Source organism: Ambystoma mexicanum, chromosome 1p (genome assembly GCF_040938575.1).
Source record: "Ambystoma mexicanum isolate Mex_15411 chromosome 1p, UKY_AmexF1_1, whole genome shotgun sequence".
In the NCBI taxonomy this organism is placed as follows: domain Eukaryota; kingdom Metazoa; phylum Chordata; class Amphibia; order Caudata; family Ambystomatidae; genus Ambystoma; species Ambystoma mexicanum.
This window is the reverse complement of record NC_090921.1, coordinates 1,146,318,891-1,146,338,147: the sequence shown is the minus strand read 5'-3', so window position 1 is coordinate 1,146,338,147 and position 19,257 is coordinate 1,146,318,891. Positions and strand designations below refer to the sequence as shown.

The following is a 19,257-nucleotide window of genomic DNA, read 5'->3' as shown; positions in this document are numbered from 1 at the left end:
ATAGACCCCTAGCGTTTTCACTTCCTTCAGGACTGTGATGGGGTTCCCATCTATGGTGAAGGATTTGTACTCACCATCTAGTCTGTTTAGAAGGGATTGGGTCTCTAGGAGTTCTGTTTACAACAATTGCTGCACTTATTCTTTATCTTTTTTTCATATATGTCTGATAACTGTGACAATATGTCTTTTGTAATATGCTCTAAAGTTGCAACAATGTATATGCTTACCGTCTCTGGAATTAATTGACGGTCCCTAAACATTGCACTGTTCTGTTTTTGTTACACTTCCATTTTGTGTTTAATTGCTCATTTATGTTTAGCACATGTAAACTTGCTAAGGAAGAAATAATTAGCTGCAAATAGCAAAAACCGTCCATGATCAAACGTCTTTCGCCCCAAAGATCAACGGTCAAACAGTAGCGAGAATGCAATACGCTGATGATTTGATCCTACTGGGCCAGACTAAAATTGACCTACAGTGGAAGTTAAACTTAATACACACTTTTAATCACCAAAATGGCCTTCAAGGGAACACGTCCAAGTCGGCAATCTTAGTCTTAGTCTTGGAAAGCATAAAGGGAAGAAGACCGAATGTAAAATTCATCTGGTATCTTGCGAAAGTAGGCTTGCCACAACCACTGAATGCAAAATATCTAGGCATTGACATCAACTCGAGCTTGACAGACGTCCACCATATGGCTGTTCTGAAATCTAAAGTAAATGTCTTGACCACACAGGCCTGATTAATCCACAGTAGATACAGTAAATTCTCCCTGGTGCTGCTACTGAGCTTCTACAAACAGAAAGGGTGCCCCATACTAGCATATGGAGCCGAGACATCACTATGCTTATCATCGAAGATCTGGGCATTATTAGAGGGCTCTTTCTGGAAGAAGATCTTGCACTTGCCACAATGCTTTCCAGTGCAATTGATAAGGCATGAGCTAGGATTACGATCACTATACGCAACTATAGAGTGGAGCACATTAGCACTCTATCGTAAGACCTTTTTACAGGATTCTGCAATCCAATTTGACATCTTCAAATACAAACCGACTTATCGGAGAGATTGGATTTTAGAGCAATGCGTTCTCTGGTAAATTATGCGTTCCTGCTTCCTTATTCCTGGGGCACCCCCAGCACAAGTCTCCCCGTGAGTCGCACCCTCCCTCTGCCTGATCCTGGCCTGCAGGGAGACTCGCTTTGTCAGAACCAGTCGGGCTCTCACATGCCCGAGCCCTTGAGCGGGTACGCTGGTTCACCTCCTGCTGTGCCTTGACTGTTCCTCTGGCCTGCCTGGTCCCGACTGTGAGCCGCCAGTCTTCATCGCAGGATGCACGGCAGCTTTTTGCTTGCCCTCTCCCCCCTCAGCCAGCTCCTGCTCTGGTCCTCTTGTTGGACGCTGCAAGGCCCTATTTTGGTTGCCGGGCCCCTCCTGTTTCTTCCGTGGATGAGCAGTGGCTTTGGCTGGTCCCCTCCCTCCGGGGTCTGCCACTGCTCCGGTCCTGTTGTGGGGTGGCCATGCTTAGCCTTGCTCCGGTTCTCCTTCTGGGTGGCCTGCTCCTCCTCGCCTTCGGTGGCCTGCTGCTGCGCCTCCTCAGCTTGGTTGTGTGGCGCTACGCTCGCCCGGGCGGCGCCTCTGTTCTCCAGCTCCTGATCTCCGTTGCTGGCTCGCTTGCTTGCCCTGCGGGGTCGCATCTTCGCGGGCCCTCTCCGCCCTCATCTGCCGCCTCCTACGGACTGGTCTGCCTCCTCGCACGGACTGCTCTTCATCTCCTCTGCAGGTTCCCCTCCTTCCCCCGCGGTGTTTGTGTCTCTGCTTGCCCATTCCGTCATGGATCAGCCTGCATTCCATTGACTGCTCCTCTCTTACTTGGAACCTTGTTGGCTGTGCGTTTACTGTCCTGGACTGCGGCACTGCTCCTCCTGCCTTTCTGCTGCGTCCCGTTGGCCTGGCCTTCTGTGGCCTGATCCCCGCTGACCTTCTCCATACTGGGTCCGCCCACCACTTGCGACCTGCCTATTTGCTTGGTGCTTATGCCGGCCTGGGCTGTGACGCTGTCCTTCAGGCCCTTGGCTCCTTCTACCGCTGATTCTTTCACGTTTCAAGCTGCATTTGGACCTCCGTTGGCCCTCTCCCCCTGGACCTGCCTGCCTCCCGCAACCTGCCCCCTCTCCTCCCTGGATCCTGCTGGCCTGCCATTTGTGCTCTCCTGACTGTTTTCTCCTGTGTTCCCCTGACTGTACTCTCCTGATGTTTCCTGCCGCATTTGGACCCCATTAGGCCCTCTCCATCCCGGGCCCACCTGCCTCCTGCAGCCTACCTCTACATCTGCCTGTGTCCTGCTGTCCAACCATCTGTGCTCTCTGGACTGCTGGCCTCTACTGCTACTGGGCACACCTCCTTCTTCCTTGACGGCGAGTCCCCTGCAGCCCCTCTCAATCCTGTGCCTGCCTGATGCCTTAGCCCTTTGACCCTCTCAGCACTATCTGCCCCAATCATACCCCTACTCGCCCCCTCCTCTTGGTCCCCCCCTAGTTGGTTGCTTCGAGCACTATTATCATCTGCTCTACCCTCTCTACCTGTAGCATCCAGTGATCCCCCCTACCTGTTACTCACCTCCTACCTTCCTACTCTTATTCCAGTATTACCTGACAGCCCCGTTTCCCCTCCTATTATTGTCACCTCCCCCTGATACCCCTCCTGGTTGGGTGCTTCGGCACTGTTATTATCTGCTCTACCCTCTCTACCTGTAGCATCCAGTGATCCTCCCTACCTGCCTCTCCCCTCCTACCTCCCTACGCCCATTCCTATACCTGACTGCCCCTTATTCCCCTCCCATATTATTGCCACCTCCTTGCCCCACCTTGACAGCTGCTCCTCCTCTTCATTCATACTCCACATCTCCTCTTTCTTCCCCCTTTTCCTTCTCCCCTCTAGCCTCCTGAGCTCCATCTCTCATCTATCCCCTCCCCTCATCAGCCCCCTTAGCCAGTTACTCCTACCATTCCTCTCTGCCCATCTCTGACCAAGCCTGATTTGCATATGGTCTTTCCCCTTCTGTAATGGCTTGGCAGGTGAAGAACGATGGTCTGGACAGTTGCCCAGAACAATGCCAGAGGTTTAGATTCAATCTAAACCTTCCAGTCATCACCTCTTTGTTTTTCCAAGTACAGCCAGCCAGCGGAAGTCGCACAAAAGGGAACTAACTACATCTACACCGGGGATGAAAAAAGGTGGAATTTAGAGAGAGTTGCAGTGTTTAAAAGGCGCCTCAAGGAGAGGAGAGAATCATCTGAGGCGGAGTCAACAGCAGATTTTTAAGAACCTTACGAAGAACCAGGAGCGAGAGAAACAGAGAACAGGGGGGAGGAGAGTCAAGAAGGAAGCAGCGAGGGAAGTGTCACACGAAGATAAAGTGAACAACCCGAGGAGAGAATCATGTTGCCGCAGATCCGTGAAGGAGTAAGCGAACTCGAGACCCCACCACTGAGTTCCTCTTCCAGTGGGAGCCGTCCTCAGCGAGAGAAGCGAAGACCGACCAGGTACAGAGAGTTTGTGACGGAGTAGGACGAAGCTGGTCGACAAAAGGAAGTATGTGGGGAGCAGCCTCTGAGACTTTGTGACGGAGTAGGACTAAGCTGGTCGACAAAATGAGGTATGCGGGGAGCAGCCTCGCGAGATCACGGCATCGTCTAAATGTCACAAGACTGCAATTGCACATGCGCAAGCCTTCCAGAGAGTGCGCCATACAGAGAGCAGACTGGGAGACAAGCGGATGCTCCCAGGCACTCCTCCTACATATGGGGCTACGGCATGTGTCCACACAAGCATTTAGAATATTGACGACCCGAATACCATATCCACCAGCTGCAGCAGTGATGTAACTGATGTGGAGGGCCGAAAGACATTATTTACCCCTGTTGATTGCAATACTGCCACTTAATGTGAACTGCCATTAAAGCCCTTAACCCCAACCTGCTGTCCAGTCATCTGTACTCCACTACAACATTCCTATGGGGAAATTCATTTCTCCCAGTTTCTCAAGCAAACTCTCCCTCACAGGTGCTTCAGACTGTGTTGACATGCATGCACATACCCCAACGACTCCAACAATAGACCTCAAACCAAGAGCAATGCAAGGCCCACGAAAAAATAGAAGAAACAAATCATTTAACAAAAATCAGGAAAAACATTAGCTAAACTGGAATTAGGATTTGCTAAAAACATTATTAAACTGTGCTGAGATGAACGTACAGAAAGCGTTGAGATATGCCCGCCCAAATGGTTTAAAATGACTTGCTGATGAGTTGACACAACATTCACAAATAAAGTATTGCATCACAAAGGTCCATGTAATAGACCCAAATTAACTAGCCAGTAATATAGCACAAAAGAGAACTTTACATTAGACTCGCCTTCGGCTCAATTTAAAAGCACATTAAGAAACGGTTTCATTGTTCGAATTATGTAAAATGAGGGTCAAGAAAAGCACAGAGTCAGCGGACTGATCTCACGTACTATTTCACAGACAGCGGAACGATTTGGGTGGGGCAGCTGCAATGTACAACACCACTCTCTAATTCATCTTCACTGTGAGGGTGCTCGCGGAAGAATACCAATATCAGTGATCTGATCAGCTAATCGCACGTGGTACCCAGGGGCACTTTCGCGCTAGCAGGTTACGTATGAGAACGTTCCTTGCCAAGGCACGTGCCAGTGGGTGTCGAGCGAGGGAGGAAAGTACATTGGCAGAAGCGAAGCTGCAGTGATCGCTGGAGAAACCACGATGGGAGACGCCAAAGAAGGGTGAGCTGCATCTATTGGGCGATCTTTTTTAATTGATTTCTAGGCCGATGAATGGTTACTACCCGGCGTGTCTCGTAAGGGGAGTTGTTGATTAGTGCCACCATAACGAGCCAACGATGAAAAATTCGCGTGACTTTGGAACCTCGGTCTGGGAAAGACTTTACAAGCTCGCAGTCGCAAGTGTTTTTATTTAGCGTCAAACCAAATATTGAGATTTTGTTTAGCACAGAATAGAAACAATTCCCTTGTACACACCGGAGCAATACGATTAAAAAGAAATGCCCCTCAAACGTTATTCTATTGGCCCTAACTTATAGAAACGAGTATTGTTAAGTAAAAACGTGCACCTGTTTAAACCAAAAAAACAAAAACTAATTTTGAAGATGATACACGAAGCCATGTTTATTTCGGATCAAGATTATTTGAACATCAAGTTGCCCTTAATTGAATATATTTGGCTGTCATGCTGTTTACTGGATGCACCGCTATCCGATCATTTGTTTGCATGTGTCCATCTACATCTGTTTTATGTATGCCGAGTAGATAGCTGCTGCTAGACCGGTACGTTGAATTCAGCAGCGTCGTCCCGCAGACTGATAATTATTAACTCATCAAAGACACTAAACTACAATAACTAACAAATATGCCTTTTCAACTGCCCCCATTAGTTGCTCGGTGAGTGGGTAATGCTAAATCATTCAACACCTAACTGCCTTGAAAATAAAGTTGTTTATTTCGGACATTGATCGTGCAGTGCAATTTAACTATCAGTGTAATTTCGTTAAATGTGCAGGGTAAACTTTCCAGTTGGTTATGTAGCAGTTCGTTTATTGCCCTTATAGCAGCAGTCCAATAATTTCCTCAACCGATGCACTTTAAAAGATCCGATCTATGATCAATTCACTGTTTACAGTAGCATCCGTTAATTTTCCGAACCCAAACGGCAGTGGTTGCACAGATCGCTAACTAGCCCCATAGAGCGATTGAAGTCTCAGTTCCCAACAACACGACGACTGTGAATACTAAAAGCATGAGGTTAGGAGTTTGAGATCCACAGTTAGAGCTGTGATCTGAAATAGCCTTGCTTCGTTCCTGGAAGAAAGAGTACAGTATGTACACATGTTAAAACAAAGGCATATGACCCAAACAAGAAGTAACAAAGACAACAGCGGTGGCTCATGCTTTGGCTAATGTATAGTCATTTCCAAAATTGGCCATTTGCTTGATACATGGATCAAAAGTCCCACAATTGTATAATTGATCGATTATTCCCTTTGAAGTCCCAGGGACTAATGCAATGTTCAGGGTTATCTGCCCACACCTGGACGGGTCTCTGGACACTAGCCTGCACCGCATATGGGTGGGAGTGTGAATGTTGGCATGACCACACCTGGAGGGAGTCCTAGGCGTTGGCCTGTGCCGCGTCTAGATGGGAATGTGAGGGCCAACAGGTGCCACACTCGGACAGAACTGTGAATGTTAGCATGGTAAAGGTCAGGTAACCCACTAGCCAATATAAGCTCAAACTTTGTATACTTATCTCACTCAAAAAACTCCTGGATGGAGTCCTAGGCGTTGGCCTGCGCCGCGTCTAGATGGAAATGTGAGGGCCAACAAGTGCCACACTCAGAACTGTGAATGTTAGCATGGTAAAGGTCAGGTAACCCACTAACCAATATAAGCTCAAACTCTGCGTACTTATCTCACTAAAAAAACTCACACAACCATCTCTCGCACAACAAGCCGCATGCACTTCACAACACTGCAACAACACATAAGCCGGAACAACAGCACACGCGGACTGACTCCGATCCGATACCCGCACCAAAGCTCAGCATCCGTTGTATACTGAGTTGAAGCTGCCAACAGAACACCACTCCTCTCACTATCCTACTACTCCCTTCTTCACCTTACTAACCCATCCCACCTTTATCGTTTACAGATCCGCCTGAGCGCCTGGGGACCAATTCCGTTGGTGACGGTGCAGGGTACAAATACCTTTAACATTTAACATCTATCACAACGTTTGTAGCTACATCGTTGTCATCCCATGCCCCTGTACTCAAGCCATTGCCAGGTTCCCTTCTGCCCAATTAGTAAAGCAGTAGTAACTTGCATTATTTGGATAAGGGGGCAGTGAATATTATCCAGTGCCCTGAATGTTGGGATTTGATTGTGAATGGTGTGGCCTGGCAGCAGAACCTAGCATTGACAGGTATCCACTAGTCAAGTCTATGAGAGTGAATTTGCAAGTTGCATTATGCCTAGGTAAAACAGTAAGCACTGATACAATGATGCTTATTTGGCATAGGAGAGAAGATGTATGATGTTTATTTTGCAAAGGAGAGAAGATGTCTTTATATCTACTTAGTACGGGAGTCCCTGATTCCATAATCCTTAGTTAACCCAACCACTAAATTCCATCCCGCCCAACTAGAATGACACTGCAGGTTCCATTGCCCCTTCTCCCTCACCTGCCCTTACCACATGAGGTGACCTGCCTCAAGAAAGGCACCCTGTGGAATGGCTGAGTAAAAAATAATATATATAGGTTATTCTGGGTCAGATCTCTAGGCTCCTCCCCCTAGGGCGGGTGGGTATATGGGTGACCCTAGGATCTAGAAATACCTGTTTTGTTTCCTGTTTGCAAGACAAGTACTAAAAGGTAAGTTCCTTCTGTCATTTCTCTAGGAGAACTGTCATGTTTCTGCATCTCTGCCTCTGGGTGGTGCTGTCTGCAGACCAGCAGGGTATTTTCTAACCTATTCAGAGAAGACCCAAATCAGTGGTCTACACATTTTTTGGCCATACCTCCCCGCCTCCCCACCCCCGAGCAGAATTTGGGCAGGCCGTGCCCCCCAAAAATACCAAATGGACATTATGTCTATGAACTATTAAGCGCTGTCACTGCACCCTGGGCTCCCCCACCTGCTCCCATCACAGTCGTGGGCTCCCTCATCCCCTCACAGACCATGGGCTCTCCCCACCCTTCTCCCATCACTATCCCATGGCTATTCCGGGTGTTTTCCCCCCTGTGCAAATAATGGGTTAAAATGTTGCATTGTAGAGCAAAAAATGGGTAAAAAGCCAAACAGTTTTCAATTGGTGCTTGGGGGCCCAGAGGGCAGGCATGCCATGTTTTACTGGACATCTATGATTTATGTCCAGTAAAAAGATACAAACCCTGTCCCCTGGGCCCACAGGGCCTAACACAATCAATATTATTTGTGTATGCAAGATGCTGCGATGCCAAGGGGGAAGGGAAAGCATGGTATTTTTGACTGGACATCTATGATAGATATCCAGTAAAAATACCACCCCTGTCTCCTGGGCTCCACAGCACCTCACAGGGAGAGCTGATTTTGGCATGTGGGTAGAGGGATTGTGCAAAAAGGAATTTTTAAAATGCAGCTCAACGGACCAAAACAAACACACATTCACACCGCAATCAGTCTATCATTCACACAAGCATCCATCACCATACACTCACACATAACACAAGCATGCACGCATCCATACATATATTTAAATAAAAAATGTATGAAACATAAAAGTACCTTCTGCAGGGGCCTGCGCGTGAGTGCTGAAACGTCCTGCTCCAGGTTGCTCTGTCCATATGTGCGAGGAGGCACAGGAGCTCCCCCTCGCACATACAGACATGCAGTGACCCAGCCAGCATTTCCAATGAGCTATGCAAGGCTGGCGAAGCAAAACGCCCCCAGCCTTGCATGGCTCAGTGAGCATGTGCGGCGGGGAAACTTAACTGTCAGTTGACAGTTCAGCCAGCCCAGGAGCACTTCCTCAGTTGGAAAAAGCAGCTGGGGGAGCGCTCAGTGTTTAACTGGGTTGGCTCTTCGTCTCCTCCATAATGGGTGAGGGGGCCACTGGGTGGACGCCCCCTTGCCCATTATGGATGAGCCACCAGGCTCGGACTGGCCTTTAGGGCAATGCCCGTACCAAAAATGCAAAATGCTAGCGTGGGCCAGTCAAAATGGCCCACATTAAGCAGTTTATGACAAAATGAATGAATATCCATTTGCAACTGCGGGCCACTTTTTCATTGGTGACTGACTGAGACAGTTTGTTTCATGCTCCAGTCCAACCATGTGAGCCGGCCCTGCCATTTCCCCCAAATGTTTTTTTTACATTTCATGCTGGGCTCCCACAGTTTGAAGACCTCAGCCCTGAATCATTATTTAACATTTCCTTTCACAAATCAGTATATCCGAAAATATGGACTTCAATTCCCATAATGCACCTGCCAGCAGTTCTCATTCCCTGGTTATTCCTTTGCATCAGTCTCGGAAACACAATCCCAAGAAGCTCTAGAGACCAGTGCTGCTTTCAATTTCCCAGGACCAGAGAGACAGGGAGGCAGATTACAGGTCAGTATTTAAGCATCTTCCTGCTGGAGCAAAGGGCTCTTGTATCGAGTTTGCTCCCAGCTCTTTGTGCCTTGATCCTCAGAATTTTGCTGTTTCGTGTTGCTGCCAGAACCTGTTCCAGTGCCTTGTGCTCCCTGCCTGGCAGCCCACCTACTTTCCCCTGACTTCTGCCCTGCACTTCTGTGCTTCCTGCACTGCAGGCCTGCTCCCCTGCTTGCAGTCTTCTGTTCCTTTACAGGCGCCGTTAACCCCTTACCGCCTAGGTCGTAATGACCTCCAATGAATTCTTGCAGATTTTGTTAGTCCAAACAGTGAACACTCATGTGCCTTATAGCATTTCTTCTGACAATGCATCGACTTGCGCCCTGTGCACAAACCATGTACTCCTTTATCCCAGGCTGCCATGCCTCAGGCTTAATGTCCAAACACTGCTGCAGCCAAAGGTTTTTCACACATAGTGGCGGACTCGCGCCCGAGTATGTAATGGGATTCAAGTGGCTCAAGTTGTTTGCTCAGGATCTGCTTGCTTAGCTGACCAGTGCCCTAAAGTTTCTGGAACTTTGTTTCCCAAACAGGTCACTCAGGTTCCTGAAGATAAATGGGTACAAACCATGTATAAGAGATCAGTACACACCCTGGGATTTATCATCTCAAACCCCAGTGGCTAGCCTCCATTCCCAACCAGCAGCTAGCGTTCCCATTGCAACAACTAGTATTCCTGGTAAATCAGCACCTAAAATATGGGAATGTGAACACAATATGAGCCTCAACCAAGTACAAGAGCACCTCTGGCAGATGAAAACACACAGAGAAGATCATAATGATGAATGATCAGAGAGGGAGGAGGCAGATTACCTTCAGGTGTGCTGCTCCAGGTGCTGCTAATGAACCTGCTTCAGCACAGTGCAGGTCAGTATTTAAGCAGCTGCCTGCAGGAGCACAGGGCTCTTTCATTGAGTTCTCTCCCAGACCTCTGCGCCATGACCCTCAGAATTCTGCTGTTTTCTGTTGCGGCTAGAACCTGCTCCTGTTCCAGTGCCCTATTCTCCCTGCCTGGTACCCCAGCTACTCTGCCTACTCTCCCCTGCCTTCTGCCCTTGGACCTCTGTGCTTTCTGCACTGCAGCCCTTCTACGCTGCTTGCAGCCTTCTCTTCCCTGTCTTCAGACCCTTGCTCTCTACCACCAGTTCTCTTGTTCCATGCCTGGGTTCCTTTCTCTGTGCCCACAGTCTGTGTTAACTGGCTTTAGCTTCTCAGATTCCAGTCCTGACTTTCCTTGTTCTCTAACTTCAGTTCTGCCCTTGTTATTCTAGCCCTGAGTTAAAGTCCCTTGTATTTTTTTTTGTTTCAATTGTAATACAATTTTCACAAACGTTTCATCCCTCCAGTTTAAATTGAGTAGTTCTTTTTTCTTTATCACTTTTAAGAGTTTAAGCATCGGCTTGTGCCGGCGTCCATTATTGTCCTTGTCTCCTGAACTTGTTTTGTGCTCCTGTACGAGGCCAATTTGTTTGAAGAACAGAGTCACCGCCACTGTCCATTCAGTTTTTTACCCTCCCAGCAGACCTTTCCACCAGTCTTCTTCGTCAGATGTAGTTGAGCTGCTCAGGTGTTTCATTAGGTAGATTTCTCTTGCTTCTTGGGTTCCCTTACACCTTAACAGAAGGTGTCGGGTGGATCCCACCTGCTGGGTATTACAGTTTAGGTACTTGTCTGAAGGTGACTCGTCTCTTCATGCCAAGATCTCGTTTGTCTTTGGAAGGTTCAGTCTGATTCTGAGAAAGGTGTTGCGCAGCTGTTTATCCGGGATTTTCTTTAAATAGCCTGTCTGTCGTTAACTCTCTTTGGGGTTGTGGAGAAGTTTTTGATTGATTTGTATGAGGCAGCATTATCCTGAGTTCTGATCCAGCCCAGTTCGTTCAATTTTTTCACTTTTCACTACCTTTGTTGGGTTTTTGTATTAGAGTTGCTCTAGTCAGGGCCACCTCTTCTAGCAGGTTTACAAAGTATTGCTCCCATGATGCTAAGATTTTGTTTTTTCCACTGGATAATTTGTTGTTCAAGATCTCGAAAAACGGGCGCTGAAGAGTCCATGATCACTTTCCTAAAAAGCATCAGGGTATTCCTAGCCACAATCCCCTTCAGAGAGGGTAGGCAAAGTTCTTGTCTGATGTGACATATAGGAACAGACATTGGCAACCCCAGCACCTTCTTCCAAAATTGCCCTTCCAGTCTGTCCCAGAACTGCCTCGGGATTTGTGGCATGGCTTCAACTCCGTTCGTTATACACGGGACGACCTTAGCTTTGAAGAAAGACAGCACTGGAATCAGAGAGAACTTTCCATATTTCCTGTCGATCATCCGTGCTTGGCATGACAAGGTCTTTGTTTTTGCTATTAACATCTCCTGCATTGGTCTTTCTGTGATACAGTTGCTTAGCGTCACTCCCAAGTATTTAAAGTTCTTCACAATTTTGATTTTCTCATTTTCCACGCTCCATTTTTCTTTGCCTGCTGTTCGAGTTGTGGTGTCGAAGGCCATGATCTTGGTTTTGCTTTTGTTAAGTTTTAGGTGGTTATTTCCCAGGTATGAGAGCAAGCAGTTGAGCTGTTTTTGGAGCCCTACCGCTGTCTGATCTAGTAGGATGATATCATCTGCATAAAGGAGTCTCTGTATTTTCTCTCCTCCTAGCGATGGGGGAAAGTACCTAGTTGTAATGAACTTGTCTTCCAGATCTACTATATAGGCGTTATACAGTGCTGGAGCTAGGGGACAGCCCTGCTTTACTCCTCGGGCAGTACAAATTAACTTTGATAGAGTTCATGCACCGTTCAGACGTGCTCTCATAGTGGCGCCTTCATAAAGGGCTCTTATTAGGGCTAAGGTTTTTTCTAGGCAGTTCCTGCCAATTAGTTTAGCCCACAGGCGTTCTCGCTCACACGGTCGCACGCCTGCACGAGGTCGACGAAGGCCATGAATATTCGCGGCGCTCCTTGTTGAACTCTTGCTTTCAGAGAGCATAATAGAAGAATGCTCGCTGTGGTGCTGATGTTTCTGACAAACCCCGTCTGGAATTGGTCTCTATAATTGGATTCTTTTAGCCAGGTGTTCAGGCCATCCAAAGCACAAGATCCAAAAACCTTTTTAAAAATCGGGACCACATTGAAGTCTTCCAGGAGGGGGGTACAGTTTTGGTGATGTTGCAGTTCTGAAAGATCTGACCAATAAGTGGGGCCCAGGTATCAACGTTGTTCTGCAGATCTATGTTAGAGATTCCGTCCGGCCCTGGTGCTCTAGAGTTTTTTAGATTATTGATTTTTGATGTAATTGAATCACAGTCGCAAGGTATTTCCCAGTTTGGTGCTTGAAGCCCACGGATGTTCAGTGTCTGGCTCTCCTCCTTTTTATACAGTGACTTGAAAAAATCCCCCCATTTCTCTTCGCTGACATTTTTCTGTAGGTTCGTCTGAGTGCTTGATGTTTTTGAATGAATTAACGACCAGAATTCTTTGCTGCTTTTCTTCGTAAGTGTACGCAACATTTGTTCTGCGTCGTGTTGCAGAAGAATTGCGCAATGATGTCTCACCCAGTTTTTGTACTGGCGTTGAGCTAGGTGGTATTTCGTTTGCAGCTTTGTTGAGTTGGTAGTTTTTGTCATTCGTCAGATTTTTCTCAAGGACGCTCTTTGCTTTACCAGTTCCTTGTTGTAGCTGTGTTTATGAGCTAAGTGCGTAGGGCCCACTTATTGTTTTGGTCTGCGGTATATTTCCAGCAACGGCACATAGTCAACAGTTGCAGTTCCGGTTGGCTTATCAATGGGGTTATTGCTGATGTTTTTGTAGGCCATCGTCATTTTGCTGATGGCTTTCGCCGTTAACCTTAGGTGGTTGCCACTCGGGCCTGCTTCCAAACCTTGAAACATATATTCTTGCACTGGCCTATGAAGGTGCCAGGTCGTTTTTAAGATGTTGTGGTCACTGTTGTCTGTTTTGACCACTTTAAAAAACTTGATCATACTCAGCAGATCCTTCGATACGATAGTGTGGTCGATGGTCCCCTTTCGATCACTTCTTTGCCATGTTGGAATCTCCTTGTTCTTTTTAGAGCGTAGCCAGTGCAAATTATGCAGGTCCCATTTGTCCATCAGGTTACCACATTGTTTTGCTCTGACCGCATCCATTGTAGATTTCGTGCATGTGAGGGTCGCATCATTATCCATTGTACAATTTAGATGTCCATTTATAATAATGTGGGTGAGTTGTTGACTTTCGCTTTCCTCCTCCAGAAGGTTGTCGATAGCCTCTAGGTAATGGTCAGTGGCAATCTCAGCTGGATTCCAGTATGTATTAATGACTAGGAATTTTTGTTGAGGATTTTCCTTCCCTGTTTCACCACTGTCAGGTTGCCACCCTAGTCTAGTAGCCTGGATGAGCGGAGAGAGATATAGTTCCGCCAGAAGCACTAAGCCACATCCCGATCTTACTGCTGTCAAAAGACCCGCTCTTAGCCTTCCAGTGGCTCCCTTCTCTGCCGGGGTAAAGGTCAAGGTGTATCCATCGAGGTAAGGCTTCGTCAACGGCCACGTTTCCTGTAAACACAGGATAGCAAATGCTCCTAGGTTGACATCGGATCTTGCCGTCAGGTGGGAAAACTCTTGTGTGTTCCATGAACCCATTGTCAGGGGGGACGGCTTTGCCAGTTGGCTCAACAAGGGTTTTCTATCCACTAATTGCTAGATATTATTTGCATATTGTCGTGTATTTGATGTCCACCTCCGGTTGTGCTGTAGGGCCGGGCTCCTAACTTCAGTACCTCTCTCCACTCGGGAGGATTTCCGGGGGCTTCGAGCTATTGTGATTCTTATTTTTCTCCCGTGCCTTTTGGCCATCTTTCCGGGTTTGTTGGTCGGTTACCCTCTGAGTGTTTCTTGCTGTCTTGATAGAATGACTCTTCACTCCTCTTCCTTTACTTCGACCCATTTGAGCCATGTATGCTTTGTTTATCTTGTGTAGATTGGAACTTTTGACTCAGCCAATGATTTTCTTTGTCTTTGTTATGGCGTTTTTGTTCAAACACTGTTTTCTTGTTCCTAGTTAAGGATCTCGTCTTTGGGCTTCTATGCGGCCGATGACTCCTCTGTTTTCGAATGTCCTGAATATCTTTCAGGTCATATCCCAGGTACCGGAGGTTGTCTATCTCTGACTTTAAGATGTTGCTTATTAGTGGAGATGATATGTGTAGGTAGTAGGGGTGTCACGGTATTTGTTTTATGACGGTACGATAACCTTCTTGCCAAATGACCGTATATCATGGTTATCGCGGTATAGCAGGTGGAGTTAACTAATCTTAACAAATATTTTCTAAAAGGTCATAAATTGACAGATGTATCATCACAAACAAAACCAGGCACCCAGGGCCAGAATTGGGCTTTTCAACATACTTTCCACTGAAAGGCCTTGCTTCCACCAAACACAAACACACGTGTGGAGAGGAGGGGGTAGGGTGGAGGCCTGCTGCAACTGGCAAGGCAAACTGAATAGCTTTTCTTAAGGGGTCATTTAGGCTTTTTGCTCCCCCACTGGCTACTGGTGAAGATGAACATGTTGCCATCTTGATAACCTGCATGCCACAGATCAATGGAGGCTGATGGTAGTATACGCTTGTGCGCATACACACACACACACACACACACACACGCACTCTCTCTTTACGTTACAGCCTTTAGTTTACTTGCGGGCCAAAAGGTGTTCAGTAATCACTGACATGTTACCCTTTGGTATGGCAGCAGGGAATACCCACAGAGATGAGTGAATTTCGCATTGTGACTTATTATATGTAAATTCAATGATAGAACCAGGGAAATCCCCCATTGCCATATGTTTAGAGAACATTATCCATTATAAATATATAAACCCCAAAGCCGCCAACCCAAAGTAAACCCTTTTCCTTCTTGGCACTGTATCTATTCTTCCTATTGCTAACATATTGATTTTGTGTAAGGCACGTGTGGTTTATGGAATGGCATTAAAAACTGCTCCAACTGAAACTACTTGGCAGATGGCACATCCAACAGTGCAAAACCAAGACTGTGCAGCAATTGCTTACTGCAGCCTTTCCAAATCAGATTGAAAAGCACACTTAACGGTATGAACGGTATAACGGTATAAACAATGTGACGGTTATTATTGTTCAATTAAGTGGTTCACGGTATCTTTAACGGTATACCGTTATACCGTTACATCCCTAGTAGGTAGGCCCGATCACTCCGTCCTTTCTCGCATGGTTCGATGATTTTTATGTCATGGGAGGTCAGATGTCGTAGGTTTGGGACTTGATATAAGATACGCAGCGTTGTGTTCCTGCTTAGCCTGAAATTGTCTGGCTTTTCTATCCTTCTCTCCAGTTTAAAGTTGTAAAAGTCTGTCGTGATGCGTTTGTTCGTTCCACTCCTTGGCCGTTCCTTACTCCTCTCCTGGGTCGATCCGCCTCTGCTTCGTTCTCTCACTTTAATTCTATGACTTTCTAGGAAGATTCTCTGAATTCCTCCTGGCTTTGGTCCCTTTCTGCAGAGGCCTCTTACATCCAGTGCTTGGAGCATAACTACGTTTATCATGAGGAGAGTTACTCTTTCTTCTTGTCTTTGAGGCTTTAGGTGGGAGAGGCTTCTGAGCCTTCCTTTTTTCTTCCACACTGTGCTTTCTCCCCCTTTGGTTCCCTGAATGGGGGTCCGGTGCTTCATCACGTCTAGACACGCTTTCATTTCGTGATCTAGGCTTGGGAGATGGAATGTCTGTTTCTGAATCTTTGACTGTATATGTACTTAAGTTCAATAAAGCCTCCATAGAGTTGAACTCTTCCTCCGCTTTCTCTTCCTCCGAGAATTTTCTTTTTCTTGACTCTCCATTTCCTGCTGGTTTTGCATTGGAGGGGTCGCTGGCCCCAGTTCTTCGTCTCGCCGTTGCAGTACGTCTTGACAATTTTGGTGGGGTCAGTATCTTTAAGACTACTTTCTTGGCTTCTGCTTTGTCAGGATTTGGTACTGCTTTTGGATTTGATTTGTCCGCTGGTTTAGACTTCTTATAGAAGAAGTTTTCAAGTTCTTTCTGTTTTGTATTTCGGGATTTAGTTTGGGGTTTGCCCCCATCACCTTTTCCGCTGCAATCAGAATTATTCCCGAGCAGTCCATGTTGATGCAGCCGTTATCCAGCGTGTTCGCCACCTTCTTTCCACCGGATGACAGGTCACTGGTTTTGTTCCGGCCGTTGTCGCTCGTCTGGGTTCCTTGTGTTTTTCCCTCCAGATCCTGTGTCAAGACACTGTTTTTGTTCCAGCAGTTGTCACTAGTCTGGGTTCCTTGTGTTTTCCTCTCCCAGTCAAGTGAGCACGATGATCCTTGGTCTCTGGTATTTTCTTGTCTCACTTCTTTAATCAGTATGTGCTTTTCTAACTTAGTTTGCATTAGGGCCATGATTGCTGCTTGGTCTCTCACAGAATCATTCAGGGTTTCATACAGTTTGCTAAAGGGAGCAAGTGCGATCGTCACTGTGGACATTATTCCCATTAGGTCTATTTTCTTTTGTGGTGTTTCCTTTACACCCCCCTGTAGTGAGTTCTTCCCACCCTCGGTCTGCTTGGAATAGGGCACGCCTCGGGTGCGAGTGTTAGTTCTCCAAGGGTTCCACAGGGCAGTGTCATTACCAAGCTTTTTTTGGGTAGGTTTGAGGCCTCATTACACCTTGGGGGGCTTCCTAATTCCTTCTGATGTTCATGGTGGATATGGCTTGAAGCTTCCACTTGCGGGTGTCCACATGGAAGCCCCTCATTCAGGTCCTCCATCTCCTCCAAGGGCTGGGGGGTACTCTTTTGGTTGTCAATAGTCAGGTTAAGCTCCGGGGGCAGCAAACCTGCTGTCAGTGCAGGTAGGTGGGGAATAGGTGAGGCAGGAGGGGGTTTCCCAAAATGCCACCTTAATGGCGTTTCAAGTTGTAGTGGTTTGACCACGGTCCTCTGTTTGACAACTGTTTGACAACTCCCCTCTCCTCCTGGCTGTTTGGTGTTAGTTCTGTCAAAATAGACTCTTCGACCGCCACCCACCCCTCCAGAAGCTCTCCATCCGAGATTACTTTTTGTGGTATGGGGGTACTTACTCCCTTTTTCTTGAATAAGTTGGCCACCTGATTATATGAGGGTGCTTTGAATGTTTTACTTTTTTGACTTGTGGTAGGGTTTTGTGATGTATTTCCACCCATTCAGTTTCTTTTGTTTGAGTGCTGTTATAGCACGTTCCTTTCTTTTAGCTTGCCTGACCTCGTCAGTACTTTTGGGCCGCCAGCAGGGGTCAGTGGCCTCACTTGCTTCGTGTTGAGCTGCAAGCTCCTCCCCCTTCTCCGCCATGGCTTGGCGGTCCTGGCCTCTCTCCCCCACCTTTACTGGGGCTTCCGCATGCCCCGCAGTCCGAACCAGTGGCGGCGGCGGCCCCCACGGGCACAGCTCCATCAGGAGGCGCAGCGCCAAGAGCGCAGAGCGCGGCGTCGTCTCCCTGCTGGGGCTCCTCCTCCACCCGCGGCGACAGTCCAAGTCCCCTCCCGCCCCCCTCTCCCAACACGCCCAGGCCCGCTCCCTCCTCGGGCGCATGGACGTCCACTGCCACCGCAGCCGGCGCAGTCTCGCCTGAGGACTCCCATTACTGTAGCAGGCCCATCCAGCAGCCTCAGAGCCCCTACAGGCCCACGGCCCTGCGGCGGATCATGAGGCAGATCATGGGGCTGGTAGGGAGCTGTTGATGAGTGGGGCTGGTGGGTAGCCGTTGTCATTCACTGCAGGTTGATTTAGATTGTTTGGTGGCATAGGGATGACGTTAGAGTCAGTGTTAGGGACATTTTCTCTATTTTTTAATCAGGCATAGTGTCTACATCAGATGGCACGGTAGTGTCATTGGGGTCCATGTTAAGGTCATTAATTCCAGTTTTTGGCTCCATCGCGGTTTCTACAACAGAAAGTTCATCGTGCGTTACACCGGAACTGGAGTCCCTAAGGTTTGCCTGCAATCAGATACAGGCCGAGCTGGGGATTCGGTGTTCCGGATGTTGAAAAGGATCGGGGGGGATCTAGCAGGTGTGATATTTTAGTTATTTAGAGAGTGCAGCAATTCAGTAGGGATGTTGGTAATGTTGGAAATGCTGAAAGGGGGCTTTAAAACGGGTATGCGTGGTTGCCTTGGTCTTAATGTTGCGGAAGGGGGCACAAAACCTGTACCCATCTTCCTTTTACCTCTTGTCTCTGTGAAATCTTCAGGACCAGCCGGGTCCTCATTCTCTTTGTCTTGTGGAGGCGCGCCGTCTCGTCTGAGTCTGGTGCTTCTAAGGCAACGCTCCTCAGTCTCCTCCGTCGCCGTCTTGCCTGTCATGACGTCAGGACTGCACCACTCAGCAACAACTCTGCGGCCGCTCCGCGGTCCAACTGGGCTTTTATCAGCAGCTCCTCCCAGTCAACCAGCAGGGTAGACAGAGCAGAAAGACTCTGCTCAGAGCAGGATTGAGTAGAGTGACTGCAGGACTGCACCACTCAGCAACCGCTCCGCCCCCATACAGTCCCTTGTATTCCTGCTACATGTTCCAGTCCAGCCCTTGTTATCCTAGTCCAGAGTTTCAGTCCTGAGTTTTTCTTGTTCTTGGTCTACAGTTTAGTCCACTGTTCCTTGATTACGGTTCATGGTTTCTAGTATGCAGCTCTAGTCTCCTGTACCATTGCAGTTAGCGGCTTTTGTACTTGCCTTTCCTCTTTCATTGCTGGTCTCTGTCCTGAACCTTGCTTACTTTGACTGCCTATTCTTGGTTCCATGTGTTAAAATCACAACAAAAATGTCTGTTTACACCAAAAATCGCGGCAAAAAGGCTGTGGTTTTGCCGCCGCAATCATGTAATGGATGCAGAGGACACCCCTGCAACCCCCGGACCAATTAGATATACCATTTAAGGATTTACCCGGTAAATGGTATAATGGGGTACACCTTTACCGGGTCCAACCACAGCATTTTTTCTGCAATTTTTTTAGACGACTTTTT

General features: G+C 47.6%; 1 protein-coding gene across 1 annotated transcript in view; it reads left to right on the top strand.

Moving 5' to 3' along the window:
• Window positions 1–4,700: 4,700 nt before the first annotated feature.
• LOC138450119 (uncharacterized) overlaps window positions 4,701–19,257 on the top strand; it is a 75,690-nt gene continuing 61,133 nt past the window's right edge. The window contains exon 1 of the mRNA XM_069604818.1: window positions 4,701–4,809. Coding sequence (XP_069460919.1) covers window positions 4,790–4,809 — 20 coding nt within the window. The 5' untranslated portion in view covers window positions 4,701–4,789. The remainder of the gene's footprint in view (window positions 4,810–19,257) is intronic.